General features: G+C 40.5%; 1 protein-coding gene and 1 long non-coding RNA gene across 2 annotated transcripts; one reads left to right on the top strand and one right to left on the bottom strand.

The window, feature by feature from the left end:
- Positions 1 to 150: 150 nt before the first annotated feature.
- On the bottom strand, positions 151 to 9,344 carry LOC131468427 (glycerol-3-phosphate dehydrogenase [NAD(+)], cytoplasmic). The gene is made up of 8 exons (XM_058642653.1): positions 9,194 to 9,344; positions 7,073 to 7,250; positions 6,835 to 6,975; positions 6,134 to 6,272; positions 5,254 to 5,366; positions 3,128 to 3,364; positions 1,616 to 1,722; positions 151 to 1,547 (listed from the first exon to the last, which is right to left on the bottom strand). Exons 1-8 carry the CDS (start codon positions 9,235 to 9,237, stop codon positions 1,451 to 1,453), a joined length of 1,056 nt encoding a protein of 351 aa, XP_058498636.1. The 5' UTR covers positions 9,238 to 9,344; the 3' UTR covers positions 151 to 1,450.
- LOC131468428 (uncharacterized) lies at positions 3,361 to 9,052 on the top strand. Its single transcript, XR_009241706.1, has 3 exons — positions 3,361 to 3,485; positions 8,294 to 8,346; positions 8,435 to 9,052. It is a non-coding gene; the product is annotated as an uncharacterized LOC131468428 (long non-coding RNA).
- Positions 9,345 to 15,098: the final 5,754 nt, after the last annotated feature.

Raw genomic sequence — 15,098 nt, forward strand, 5'->3', positions numbered from 1 at the left:
ACATTTCATCAACCTCCACCCTTAAACCGCTAACAAACATGGCTAAAAACAATCTCTTGGTGATGGTAATGGATGGAATATTCTGGCAGCTTGTCTACTGGTGCTGTGTAGACAGACTGAGATAAAAGAGAAAAGAAATGATTCCACAAGTGTTGTTTGATGAGAAAATTCATTTACTCACAGGCACACGTTCACATTATGTCCAACATGCATGAGCCACGACACGGACGCTGAGTGTCAGACAGGGTCACAGTAACAAACGATGTAATGGACGGAACGTTATGGACTAAAAGAAAAATGGACGATGGTTAAGATTTAGCAACCGTGCGTCCGGAGGCACTTTTCATTTACAGTATGTTCATAATACAGTACACAAGAGGAAGTTAAAGATAAATTGTGGAAGAAATAAGGTAGTATGGTATTGCAGCTATGATTGGGAAAAAAAATGGACATGAAGTGGCCATGGCATTCTCTGGATGGCAACACACATTTTAAAAGGAGGTGCCATGGCCTGAGTGGAAATCTGAAAGTCTGAATGCATGCGAGTGTGGTAGTAACTGGAAGTATTTTCATGACTAAATGGACAAAGAGTTCATGTGCAGTATTCTTGCATATTGATGATTGATGAGGCAACGCGGCGGTTTTAGTGTTGTGATTTGGCTGTCGTTTAAAAATAGACAACGTGTTCTGATTTCATCCATACGGCAGGAGTAGTAGGCCCAAATAAAGTCGCAATTTTACAAGAATAAAGTCGTAATATTAAGATTCTTTTTTTTTAATCATTATATAATGTATTATTATTAAATAGCAACAGGACACAGACGTAACCAGCGACTGCTACCAGCCATTTCCTCCTCCTCCAGTCCACAAAAGAGATGATTTCCTCCAAGTCTGTGTGATTCTTTCTTCCGAACAGACTCTGTTTCTTTCACAATCTATTCAAAGTCCTGATGCTAAAGATAATGCGGTGCTGGTGTGCCAAAAATATTAAGTATTTCTGTATTTGTGAAGCCCCAATCAAAATGTAACTTCACGAAATGCTCCACGTTTCTCATCTTGACACAGGTTGCAGGTTGCTTGCATAATAGTTACGACTTTATTCTCACAATATTACGACTTTATTCTCTGAAGATTTAAAAAAAAAAAGAGAGATTCTTCAGTTTTCCAAGTAAAGTAATATAATTATTACAGTTTTACAGATTTAAAGTAATAAAATTAGGCAAAACTGGAACCAACAATTATCCTTCAAGTTTCAGAATTATCTATGAAATAAAACTTCAGCTGAACACTGAAAAGTGAGTGTAAAAAAATCTACTCACTGGCTGGAGGTGTTAAGTTAATGTGCAGCCATGGAGTGACTGATCATCCTGCCCGATCATTTCTGATGGGCAAGAGGTGAAAGGTGTGATTTCTCTAATGTAGAAGGCACTTGGTCAGCTTGGTAATTCTCTCACATGTGCTCCGGGTGGTTCTGCAAACAGCTTATAAACTCTGAGACCGGATGACCCTGGAAGCAGATCTCGTACACTGCGTTGAACAGAGGGAACCTGGAAGAAAGAGCAACAGTTGGATTCATGTCTTTTCTGTTGGCACGTCGCGTTGCTGCTTGACTCACTTGTCAATGAGGTTCTTGTGCTTGAGGATGAGATAGACCTCAGCTGCCGTCGCTGGTCCCTGAAGCTTCTGACCATTCAGCATCTCTTGCTCCAGCTCCTCAATGGACTGAAAAACACAGGAAATAAAAGAGGAAACATAGCATGTCAAAGTGAACTCGTGAGAAATTGTCCACATGCAGCAAGTTTGCTGAGAACATGACCTTTGATATTTGATTACATTTTAAGCTGAAATACACAACTCTTAAACGTGATTATAATATTAAAATGGGACAATTCAATACAGTGCATGAAGTTACTGTGTTGTTCCCTATCCAGAACAATCAAGAGGATGGAGTTATGTGACGGTAGTATGAGGAAAACACCAGATATTTCATAATATTGATGAATATGGTGGTGGAGATGATATGACTTGTGAAAAATAAAGTACTTAAATATTAAGTCTGGAGCTGAAAAGAATGATTGTTTCACGATGAACCTGTTGATTTTTTTCCCCCTCAATTAGTCGAGTACTTGTTTGGTCCAGAAAATATTGAAAAATGTTGATCAGTGTTTACCAAACTGGAAACTCTCAAACGTCTTGTTTTGTTCGTATTTTCAGTTTTAATGATTTATTTGTCAAATGGAGCAAAAAATCCACAAAATATTCACATTTAAGAAGCTAAAAAATCAAAAAGCATGTTTTAATTATCAAAAAAATCTGTCTAAAACCAAATACTCGATTATTAAAATAGCTGATGATTCATTTAGGAATTGATTAATAATCGTTTCATCAAATAATTGTTGCAGCCCTTATTCAGTGCCCTTTTAGCTTATTTTGATACGAAAAGGTTCATGCTTTTATTTTGAAAGACAAAAGCTCGTAGGCGAAAAAAGTGTTGCTGGAAATATCATTTGACAATTAAACAAAATATTTTTAACATATTTTCCTGGGTTATTAGGTTGTGGTCCAGGACTGTAAAATGTGAACCAGTCAACCTGAAGAATAAACATTTCTTTCTTAGTCAGTGTCCTGATGTGACACTTGAAAACATACTTTGTTTATTCAGCTCATTGCTGATGAAAGCTCGTCAGTATTTCATCTCACTGACGTTCACTGACACTCCTGTGACTTCCCTGACGCTCTGTATCTGGTTATACTTTACAACAAAATACAACAAATCAGTCTATTTACAATGTGCTGTTATTTCTATGTCTCCCTTCTGTTACACTGCAGATAAATTAAAAGAATATTTCATAATAATGACTTAAGAGAAAGAATTATAATTTGATTTATCTGGAGCTTCACTTTACCAATAAACGTTTTGCAGATAACTATTTAAACATTATGCAAAAACTACTCTGATACTGATTTTAAAGTGGATCCAATACATTTTCCCACCTTCCTTAAATATTATGAGAGGGCATTTAAATAAATTCATGTATTTCTCAAGAAACATTGCAGATATTATGAAAAAAAGCCTATGAGACCAGCTGTAAACTTTTGATTGCTATTAAATAAACTCAGTTCACACCTTCCCTGTCTTGACAAAGGCCTCCGCTACTTTGCGGTTACGGCCGCCGTAGCAGGTGGTGATGAGGTCGGCAACGCCGCAGCTCTCCAGGAAGGTGGCAGAAGACACTGGCCCAGCCGTGCAGAAGATGCGCGCGAACGCGATCATCTCCATCAGCCCCAGTCTGATCACTGCCGCCTTCGTGTTGTCCCCGAAGCCCAGACCGTCACAGAAGCCGGCCCCGACCGCAACGATGTTCTGAAGGACGGACGGACGAGGAGGGGAAAAAACATGAGCAGACTGTGGACACAAGCCTGCAGAGACACCTGGAGGACAATTACAACAAGTGTCTTTCAAGAGGGAGGAGCCATGCATAGAGGTAGAGTTGCACAATTATTTTTATCTTAAATGAATCAAGAATATTTTGACATTTTTATGTTCACACAAAGGACAATTTATCAGGAGTGCTTGGGCCGATAACCGACACCAATACTGATATACAGTATATGTCATTTATTCTCTTCTACAGTGAAATTAACACAATATTTTCCATATTCATTTTAAATATATAAGCATAAAAAAAACAATAGCTATAGGGGGCCCTAGCATAGAAGTCAAGGAGGTGGCAGCTTTTTCAGTCTACTACTTTAGTCATATCGGTGGATCTTGGCGCGTTTGCTGATATCCAATATACAGTACATACATTTTAAAGCCAATATCCGCCGATACCGCATTCCTACTGGTTTGTGTGGTGATATTTCTCTATATCGATATTCACACTTAGGATGTGATTTTTTAACTGATATTACAAGAAAACATTAGCATAAAAATGAAAGAAATCAATTGACGTTTCAGTCCACTAGATGGTGCCAAGTACTCACGATATATCATTTTCCAAATACTCAGTATTTTTGCAATATTATGATAATATATCGTATCATGGTGTCTCTGGCAATTCCCACCCTCAATGAGAATAGTAATCTAAAACACAGTTTTCAGATTAACTGATAATTCAAATAATGATAAGCTGTTCCTCTGGTGAGAAGGACGGAGCTTTTGTCTTTATCTGTGCAAACATTTGACAGTTCAGAGTTAATACAGAGGTATTACTGCAACCTCAAAATGATGATGTGCTCAAATGTTTTGCCCCCCCGAACCAAAATGATTCAGTTTGAATGATTTTCTTTGTTATGTGGAGCAAAGAAACCAGAATAATATTCACATTTAAAAAGCTGAAAAAGTAGAGAACCTGTATTAATTAAAACAAAAACATGAATTGATTATCAAAATAGCTGACTATTCATTTAGCAAGTGATCAATAATTAACTAATCAATACAGCAAATGCAGAATTAGTTATTTTTACTATTTTCCCACAGTGGACTGTATTTGGATTAAGGCTGCAACTAATGACCACTAAATCCACTGCTTTTTTGTTAAATTATCAAACAGAAAAAAAAAAAAATTACTTGTATTGTTCAAAATGTCAATGTCACATATATCAAATGATACAAACACAACAAATGAACATATACATATACACGCACATATGTATAATAACAAATTATTGTAAGTCTCCAATTTCCAATTAGGTGCAATCAACCACAACCTAGAGTATGCAAAATGGCAGCTCCTGCTATTGTTAAAAACAGTCAAATTGTTACTTTTTAAATTTACACTAGATTCAAAACAATGTCCCGGGTTTGATGAATGTTGATTTCTGTCGTGGCACAGTGCACTTTCAAACTCACTTCAAAAATCAATACAACTGCCTTCTCCTCAGAATAACAAGTGTCACTTTTTGATAAAACACTTGAAAACACTTCACACACCACTCTGAATGCTATTTTTATAAAAAAATAAATCAGATTTCCCCCATTCCCCCAGTAGGATTGATATAGTGCAAATGTGACTTTCATTAGACTTTTACAGAAAAAAATACTAATAATAAAATAGACGCCTCTCATGCACACAGACACACACACACCAATTGTAGTGATAGACAACCCCTAACCTAAACCAAATCTAACCCTAAAACCTGGTCTTAAAAACTTGACATAGAAAATTGACTCGTATAGGTGTGGCTGTGAAATATGAAACTTCTTCACACAGCTGTGTTTTGCACACACACACATACACAAAAACTCACCTTCAGGGCTCCACAGATTTCCACCACATCGTATTCCTCTACTACAGTTACTCTAAAGTTGTCGGTCTGCATGAGTTCCTTTAGGAGAGCACCATGGTTTTTATTCTTACATCCTGGGGCAGAAATAATACACAGGTCACCTTCATTCAAATACATATATTATTTTATGATGAGTTACTTTAAGTCTTTTAGATATTAGCTAATGGACAGCAAGTGAAATTTATCAGCTGTGGCCCAAACAAATACTAATCCAGTCATATCAGGTTAGTGTTTGTTTCACACACACAGTTAATCCTGTGATGGCTGCCGATGTATAGGGATTTCAAAGCATATGCCGACCTCAACCGGCACACTCTGTCATTTACACATCATCAGTAAAAAGAGATTAAAGGTTTACTCTCAACGTGACAATGCACGGAGCTCAAGAACACAAACATGCTTCTCGTTTCAAGGCCAAATGCCATAGATTAAAATCTGAATCCAGCTGCAACCTTGGCATAAGTAAACAACAATACTTTCATTTAAAAAAACACCAGCACTGTGCCAGACCCTAGAAGATATGTAAGGGCGAGTATATGATACCAATATTAGTCATTTTAGACCATTTATGAACTATGAAGCCATGAACAACACAGTTGTACTGAGTGGAAGAGAAGAGATAAACAGCTAAAACATGACTCAGCTAAATGCTTTTGCTGATTTTCATTTACATTTTTTTAGTCTGCATGTAACATGTCAGATTTTTTTTTGATTGTATCGGATTTTACATTTTATATCCAATCAGATATCCAATCCAATGACTTTGACCAGTATTGGACCGATACTGATACTGACTGATACTGATTCCCATCCCTATTTTAATTATTAAAAACAGTCTCACCAATGGTGGTCTCGCAAAACTTCCCATCCGCAACCTCATTGGCAATGTTGGCCCCCATCAGCACACTCATGGTGATACCCAGCTTCTCCTGGATGACGTCAGAGATGAGTTTAAGTCCATCGGGTCCCTCGTCTACACCCTTGTTGAACATAAAAAAAGAGGCATATTTACAATAAGCAAGACCAAGCTGGAATTTGGGTCAAAGGTCACACTGACTGCACAACTGCTTTGCAGCTGCTTCAACAAGGACATGGTCTGTGTCTTGATAAGGGCAGAAAATCGGGCTGCGTGATTGTAGGAAAACCTGTGAAATGTAATAACGTTGTTGAATACTGCGATGAAGATATGACATATGATAAATAAATAAAGGAAATACTTAAGAATATGCTTTGGGTTTGCTGCCAACATAGAGCAAAGCAGTGAGTAGCATATGCAGACACTGACATGCATTCTTTCTATTCTACCAACATGGTTTTACTGACCAAACAAATCCAGCACAAGGAACAATCAAACGTGGTTTGAACAGTCCTTGTGCATCATGTTGACATTGCAATGATGGTACATTTTAGAGATACAGTGCAGCCTTACCATAACACACGAGGTAGCACTCTTTGCTTTTGAATTCTGGTGACAAACAGTGATAGTTCATGTTCGGGAATAAAATAAATGTATTAAAAAAAAAAGAAAAATCTGAATCAAACCTTGATGAGGGAAATCCCCAGTGCGTCACTCTTAATCTTCCCCTTCATGGAATCACACGCTTTCCCAACAAACTGATGAGGGATCACAAATACCAAGATGTCTGCATCTCTGGACGCCTCCACCAGGTCTGGGACGGCCAGCTGATGGAGGTGAAGACATTTAAAATACATCAGCTGTTAGAAAACTAAAACAAAATCTTGGGAATAGAGCGCATTTAATTGAACCATAACTTCTTACCACATTTGTGGGCAGCTTGTGTCCAGAAAGGTACTTCACGTTTTCATGCTCGTTGTTGATTATTTCAGTCAGTTTTCGTCCGTTGACCGTCTCCTCAAATACCCACATTTTTACAGTGTTGTCAAAGTTTGAATTCTGAGCAGCATTGGTACCCACTATCTTGGCAATAGCAGAACCCCTGTGTTGTGAATAATAATAATAATAATAAAAAATATTTTCAACTTACAATGCATGAGAATTTGTGAAAATGGGAAGAAACAAGGTGAGAAAACTGTTAACATGCATCTCAGGTACAGCTACTAAATTAATTGCCAATTATGTTAATAATTCAATTAATTCAATAATTCAATTATGAATGATTGTTAGTTGCAGCCAAGTCTTGAGTGGCTGATTACAAGTGGCCAGTACTGTATCATTAGTCTAACCAGTGACTGAATGACAGACTTGTAATTACCTGTTTATTACTATTGCTTTGATCTATTACTATTTCTTCATTTGAGCAGGACGACCCGGTCAGCTGCATACAGATGGATATGTATGTGTACAATCATACTAGGACTGCAACTAAGGATTATTTTCGTCATCGATTAATCTGTCTGATTATTGTCTCGATCAATTGACGAATCCTTCAGTCCATAAAATGTCAGAAGATGTACAAAAATGTTGATCCGTGTTTTTCAAACCCGGAAATGATGATGTTCTCAACAGTTTTAATGATTTCTTTGTTATATGGAGCAAAGAAACCAGAAAACATTCACATTTAAGAAGCAGAAAATCGGAAAAATTGTTTTTATTCTTTTTTTTTAAAGCAAAAGTTTTTCCCTGTGCCTAACTGTAGATGTCATTTAGTCTCTTCTGTAGTAAAACTGACATACTATTTTATACTCATGTCGCAGCAGACTTTCTTCACTGAGCAAAATAAATAAACATAAATAAAATAGTAGTTCTAGAGGGTCCTCTAGCAGCCTATTTAGCCTACTGTTGTAGTCATTAGTCATAACATGGATCTTGGTGTGTTTACCGATATCCATAATACATCCATCAGCCAATATCTATAACGATATTGTGCCAATAATATAGCACATCCCTAGTTTTATTAGTTGAATTCTGTATTTTCAATCTTTCTTTGAAGTGCAGAGTCACAGTGAAAACAAACAAAACTGTATATTTGATCTGTAACTGTCTCTCTCTCTCTGTGTCTGTCTGTGTGTTTTCCTTCAGATGCTGTTATGCAAATGTGGTACATGAGGTTTAAGAAAACAAACTAAGAAAAGGTAACACACATCTCCACTCCCAGACAAATGCCAGAACTTCATTTTCCTAATCTCCACATAATCTCCACCATGATGTGATCTATGACAGGAACATTTCACAACCTGACACATGATGTCTACAGGACCAGAGAGTGTCTACAGTGATGATTAGCCTACACGGTGGAGCCAGCCCTCTCAGCCCCCCTTAAGGAGACATGAGCTTCCCTGGAAACATGATTTGTGAGATTTTGATGTGGTCTCTAAAATATTGGTAAAATATTGTTTTTTGATTGATTTGTAAATTTCATACGTGTTTTGATATCGACTGTGTGAATGAGGAAATGAGCCGGAGTGTCAGACAGCTCCTTCAGGCTCATCAGGAGGAGGAGACAGAGAGAAACTCAGGGTTTGTTGAAGAAAACCTGCCAGCGAGCAGGTTAGGTTCACGGAGTACGTTGCCGGGGTAACTGACTCAGCGTTAAGCTGAACTGGCTTTATGAAACCGAAAAACCAGAGTTTCCCTCATCTCAGGGTTAACTAACTCAGAGTTTTCACTAAACCTGCTTTCTGAAACGGGCCCCAGGTGTAAACCACGGCGAGATAACGACACCAGGAGACCACAAAGTCCACACACCGTGACATGTGACATGTGGACAGTTTTTCTGAACGCGTCCAGCTATTTTCCCTACACATAAAATAAGCGAATAAAGAAAATACACGACCATAACCAGCGTTAGCTGACTGTTTTTCCATACTGACTGTGCTAGCAACGATCACCGGGTTCACCATCACCAACACACACACACACACACAGACACGATAACAACACTGTTAAAAACACGGTTCGACAGCAGCAGCAGCAGCTCACCAGTTTCCCGAGCCGATGATGCAGACTTTACTTGGAGTTGCCATGATTGTGACGAGGTAAGCCGGTGAGTGAAGTTAGACATTCACGGTTTGACTGAACCGCAGTGTGATTATGCAAGCGACACCAACACACACACACACGCGCGCGGAGCAGCAAGCTGATTTTATTGGTCTGTCTGAGAGGAGACACTGGCTCCGCCCCCTGTGCGTTGCCAAGTTTGGTCATTCATGAAGCTGGTCTATAGGTCAGTGTCCTCCAAGCGACGGGGACAAAGGTCTGCTGCCCTGATGCAGAACTAATAAATAACACATGGACCGCCATAAAACTCTTAAAGGTCCAGTGTGTGACATTTAAAGAAGATGTTTTTTTGCAGAAATGGAATATTGTTTTTTAAAAGGTGTACAATTACTTTACAATAAAAAATATTTAGTTGCCACAGCCTTATCATAAGTGTTTTATGTGTACTTTTGGAAAGGGCCATGTCTTACAGAAGCTGCCATCTTGCGCCACCACGTATCTACAGAAGCCTGAATGGACAAACTAGCCAGAGCATGCATCATCTTTTTTTAGGCTTACAAACACATACAAACCCAGCTACTTTCACTGTTCATTGCACTTGTGTCTAGAGCTGCTACTAACAATTATTTACATCATCGATTGATCTGTTTTACTAAAAGTCACACACAGTACTGTTCAATTTCAACGCTACAATATTATCATTAAGTGACCTTGGGTTTCGTGAAAGGCCCTATAAAATGTAAGTTATTGTTATTCTCATTATTATTATTATAATAATATTACAATTGCAAAATCATATGTTGTGATATACTTATACAACAGCTCCAGTGAGAGGGAGCACTTGGCTCCATCTAGTGGACTGAAACGTCAATAGATTATCTTTATGCCACAATTTACTTTGATACTTCTCAAAAGCGATATAATATTGGCACAAAACATCACAATATTTCTCTGTATCGATTGTGCTTTGCTTTTTTGTCAAATACCACGTAGAGCCTTATTATTATTATTATTGTTATTATTGACGGGTATCGCTAGCTTGAGATACATTGCCTCCATGTTGTCAAACCGAGTCTAACTAAATGAGAAGCAACCTGATCAGATTATTTATTAACTTTTCAATCTGTCTGAGCCATTTGGCAAATCTGTATTATTCAACAGCCCTACTTTTGTAAAAAAATAAAACTTTCTGGGGGCTTTTCACAGAAACTGATAGGTGTTGAATCTACTTTGCATTGTTGCTGTTGACTGTACTGTATTAGAGTTTTTCCACTCCCACTTATATCAGGTCAGGGTAAGTATTTAATCAATCAAATCTAATCAAACTGTACATTAAATGATCTGTTTCTAAACAGGACGTTCACTTGAATTGGCAAAGGAATCATCATAAGGGAAGGTGGATATATGTTTGCTCCACAGAGTGACTGTTGTGTTTTCAAAATAAAGCAGACACATTCAAATTCACAAGAGCAGCCCCAGTCAGATCTCTCCAGGAGAAAAATAAATAAAATGATGCGGTCTAACGAGCTGAAACAAAAAGGTGACTTTATTGCGCAACAGTTGGACAGAAAACAAAAGAGGCGACTTAGGAAGGAACTCAGTTTGAGATTCAGCAGTCTGGTTTCTGTGAGTCAACACAAATGGAGAGAATCAAGGTTCAAGGTTCAAGGTTCAAGGTTTTTATTTGCCATTTGTGCTTAAACAGACAGTCCAGGCACATTGGAAATCTTGTGCGGGTTCTACGAGTCAGTAGTACGAAACATAAACACACTTAAGGATAAATATAAATATAAAAGTATAAAAGTAATAATAAAAAAATGTCGAAGATGTGGGGAAATAAAAAATAAAGAAATATACAGTTATACAGCAGATTATGGGGTGTATTGCACATTTCTGACATTGCACATTTATCAGGGAGGGAATATTGCACATAATAATACACATGGTTAGGTGAGGTAGTGTCTGGTAATTTACAGAGAGTTCAGTGGTTTTGATTTGCCATCAGTCTGACTGTGGCCGGGAAAAAACTGTTAAAAAAGCGAGTTCTGTGTGTTTTGATGCTGTCCGCTCTGCTGTGCCTCAGGTTGTACTTGCAGCGTTTGTGTTTGAGCAGAGTGTGAGCGGGGTGGAGTGAGTCTCTGATGATTCCCTCTGCTCTTTTCCTACAACGCTGCGTATACATGGAGTCCATGGTAGGAAGTTTTGTCCCAATAATCCTTTCCCCAGTCTTTATGACTCTCTGCAGGGCCTTCCTCTCTGCCTGTGTGGTGTTCCCGTACCAGACAGTGATGCCTGCGGTGAGGATGCTCTCTATCAGTCCTCTGTAGGCCAGGGTGAGAGGGCGGTGGTTCAGTCCAGCTTTCCTGAGCAGCCTGATGAAGTACATTCTTTGCTGGGCTTTTTTCACTGTGGCTGTGGTGTTACAAGCCCAGCTCAGGTCAGATGTTACCTGCAGTCCCAGGAACCTGTAGCTGTCTGTCCTCTCCACCTCAGTCCCGCTAATGAATAGAGGCTGTAGAGGGGGGGGTTTCTTCCTGAAGTCCAGGATTAATTCCCTGGTCTTGTCTGTGTTGAGGAGGAGGTCGTTCTCCTCTCCGTAGACAGTGATGTTGTTGACCAGGGCCCTGTATCCTGACTCGTCTCCCCCCTTGATGAGCCCCAGGATGGTGGTGTCATCAGCGTATTTAATGATGATGGAGCTGTCCTGGGTGGAGACACAGTCATGTGTGTACAGGGTGAAGAGTTTGGGGCTGAGGCAGCAGCCCTGTGGTGATCCAGTGCTGACTCTGATTTCAGCAGACACTCGTCCTCCCATCTTCACCGCCTGGGGCCTTTCGGTCAGGAAGTCCAGGATCCAGTTGCAGGTGGGAGTAGGGACTCCAAGGTCTGCCAGCTTTACGATCAGTCTGCCTGGGTGGATGGTGTTAAATGCAGAGCTGTAGTCCAGGAAGAGCATCCTGGCATACGCTCTGCTGCTCTCCAGGTGTTGCAGGGTGTGGTGAAGAGCTAATGCTACCGCGTCGTCCACTGATCGGTTGGGGCGGTAGGCGAACTGGAGGGGGTCCACAGTGTCTGGAACCATGTTGTTGATGTGGGTGAGGACTAATTTTTCCAGGCACTTCATGGCGACTGGTGTGAGTGCCACTGGCCTGAAGTCATTTAGGGTGGGTGTGTCTGGTCTTTTAGGGACTGGTATGATGGTGGAGGTTTTGAAGATACGGGGGACTACAGCCTGAGATAGTGATGTGTTGAAGATATCAGTATACACACCGGCCAGTTGTTCTCCACAGGCCTTCAGTACTCTGGGAGGCACTCCGTCGGGTCCCACCGCTTTGTGGGGGTTCACCTTCTTCAGAGCCTTCAGGACCTGTGTGTGTGTCACCTGGAAGGCAGTGTCCGTGGGGTCACAGGGGGTTTTTGAGGGTGAGTCTGTGTTCAGCCTGTCGAACCTCGCATAGAAGTTGTTCAGGCTGTCTGGGAGTGTGACGTCCCGGGGGTCTTTGGTTGTTGTGGTCCTCCTGTAGTTAGTGACAGACTGGATTCCCTGCCACATGCTGCGTGTGTTGTGGTTGAGGTAGTAGCCTTCAAGCTTTTGGGAGTGAGCCCTCTTTGCTGCTCTGATGGACTTCTGCAGCTCGTACCGGGCTCTCTTATACTCCCCGTGGTCTCCTGACTTGAAGGCCTCCCGCCTCTTCCTTATGTTCCGCCGTACGTCCCCATTAAACCAGGGTTTTTGGTTGGGGAACATACGCACAGTCCTGGGGGGTGCGCAGATGGTCGTGCACCAGCTGATGTAGTCACTAACGGTTGTTGTGTATTCATGGATGTCGTCAGTGGCCTCTTTGAACATGCTCCAGTCTGTGGCCTCTAAGCAGCCCTGCAGGCTAGCTTGTGCACTATCAGTCCAGGTGTTAATGGTTCTGACTGTGACTGGGCTTGACTTGAGCCTTTTGTTATAAACCGGTTTGAGCCGGATAGCCAGGTGATCAGACTTTCCAAAGTGGGGTTGTGGTTCAGCTGAAAAGGCATGTTTGATGTTGCTGTAGCAGTGATCCAGTATTTTGTTTTCCCTGGTGGGAAAGTTCACAAACTGATGCAGTTTGGGCATAGTTTTCCGGAGATTACAGTGGTTGAAATCTCCCAGGATAATGACAGCAGCATCAGGATATGTGTCTTCATGCCCACTGATCATGTCATGTAGCTCCTTAAGTGCAGCCTCCTCTTTGGCAGAGGGGGGGATATACACGACACTCACAATAATGCATTGCAGTTCTCTGGGCAAATAAAATGGTCTTAGTCTCAAAGTGAGATATTCCACATTTTCAGAGCAGGATCTCGAGATGATCTTACTGTCAGTACACCAGGATTGTTTGACGAGGGCAGCCGTACCTCCTCCGCGAATCTTGCCGCTCTCTGCGGCGCTGCGGTCCTCTCTGAAGACGGTGTAGCCGTCTGGTGTTACTGCCTCATCTGGTGTTTTCTCCCCCAGCCATGTTTCGCAGAAACACAGTATGGAGCAATCCTGTATGTCCCTCTCGGTGGAGATCCTGGCATGAAGTTCGTCCATTTTATTTGCCAGCGACTGTGCGTTAGCAAATAGTATGATCGGGAGGGTTAGCCTGCCGTTGCTAACCAAGCGCCGCAGCTTCCGGTCCGTTCCTCCCCGTCTGCCGCGCCTCCGCTTCGGCCTTCGGCTTAGCGTCGGGTCCGCGTAGCATGTTAGCTCCGCGTAGCGTGTTAGCTCCGGGTAGGACTCCAGCACGTTCGGGTCGAAAAGTCCGAAATTGCTGCGCTCTCTCAGCTGTAGTAAGATCGCCCGATTGTAGACACTGTTTGCAGTGTGTGCCTTAACTCGGCATAAAAAAGTGGCAAGTATAAATAAGAAAATAAACAACTGGACTCGGAGAGCTCCGCGACGTCGCACACTGTGGAGCGCCATCTTGTATCAATTATTATAGAATCCAGCTTATTCTGACAGAAAGTATCCACCGCAAACATTATGACCTACAAGTGCTTCCTCTTTGTACTATCTCACTAACATTCACTCAACAGTAGTTGATTTTATACATTATTTGTGCTTTATGCTACAGTACATCTGCCAAGTTTTTGCAGCTGTGTGAAAACAGAAAAGCATTATAGCCATGTATAAACATATTAGCATTACTCAGGGAATACTGTATAATACTGTATAATTTAAATGTGTATTTATATGTATATAGTACCCTGAAAAGAAACATACTAAAACAGCCATTCTTTGTACTGTATTGTTGCTTTGAATTATACAAGAATGCGATTAATATTGCAGGTGTTTGGTCAGAACAAATAAAACTAGAAATTTCAGCAGCGAAATTTCGAGCGTCTCTGCTGTTCTTGCTGCCGATGTCGTCGGGTGCAAGACTAGTGCTGGTAAAAGTATTTTGGTGGAAAATTTGACAAAAAAGTCATACTTTAGTATGTCGTCAAAATTTGACCAAAAAGTAGCAGAGTTAAAACCGACTAACCACTACACCACCATGCCACTCAGGTCTTACAGTAAAATATCGTCGTCCAAAATATGACAAAAAAGTCATTCTTTAGTATGTTGTCCAAAATTTCACAAAAAAGTCATAGTATACTATGTCGTCCAAAATATGACAAAAAGTCATAGTATAATATGTTGTCCAAAATTTTACAAAAAAGTCATGCTTTAGTGTGTCATCCAAAATTTGACAAAAATGTCATAGTATGGTATGTCCTAAAAAATTCGACAAAAAAGTCATACATTAGTATGTCGTCAGAAATAGGACAAAAAAGGTATAGTATAGCATGGGGTAGAGTGGCTCAGTGGTTAAGACCGGCACCCTCTGCGGTAAGGACATCATGGTCACAAGTTTGATTCCATCCCTGG

The sequence above is a fragment of the Solea solea genome, chromosome 11, assembly GCF_958295425.1.
Source record: "Solea solea chromosome 11, fSolSol10.1, whole genome shotgun sequence".
In the NCBI taxonomy this organism is placed as follows: domain Eukaryota; kingdom Metazoa; phylum Chordata; class Actinopteri; order Pleuronectiformes; family Soleidae; genus Solea; species Solea solea.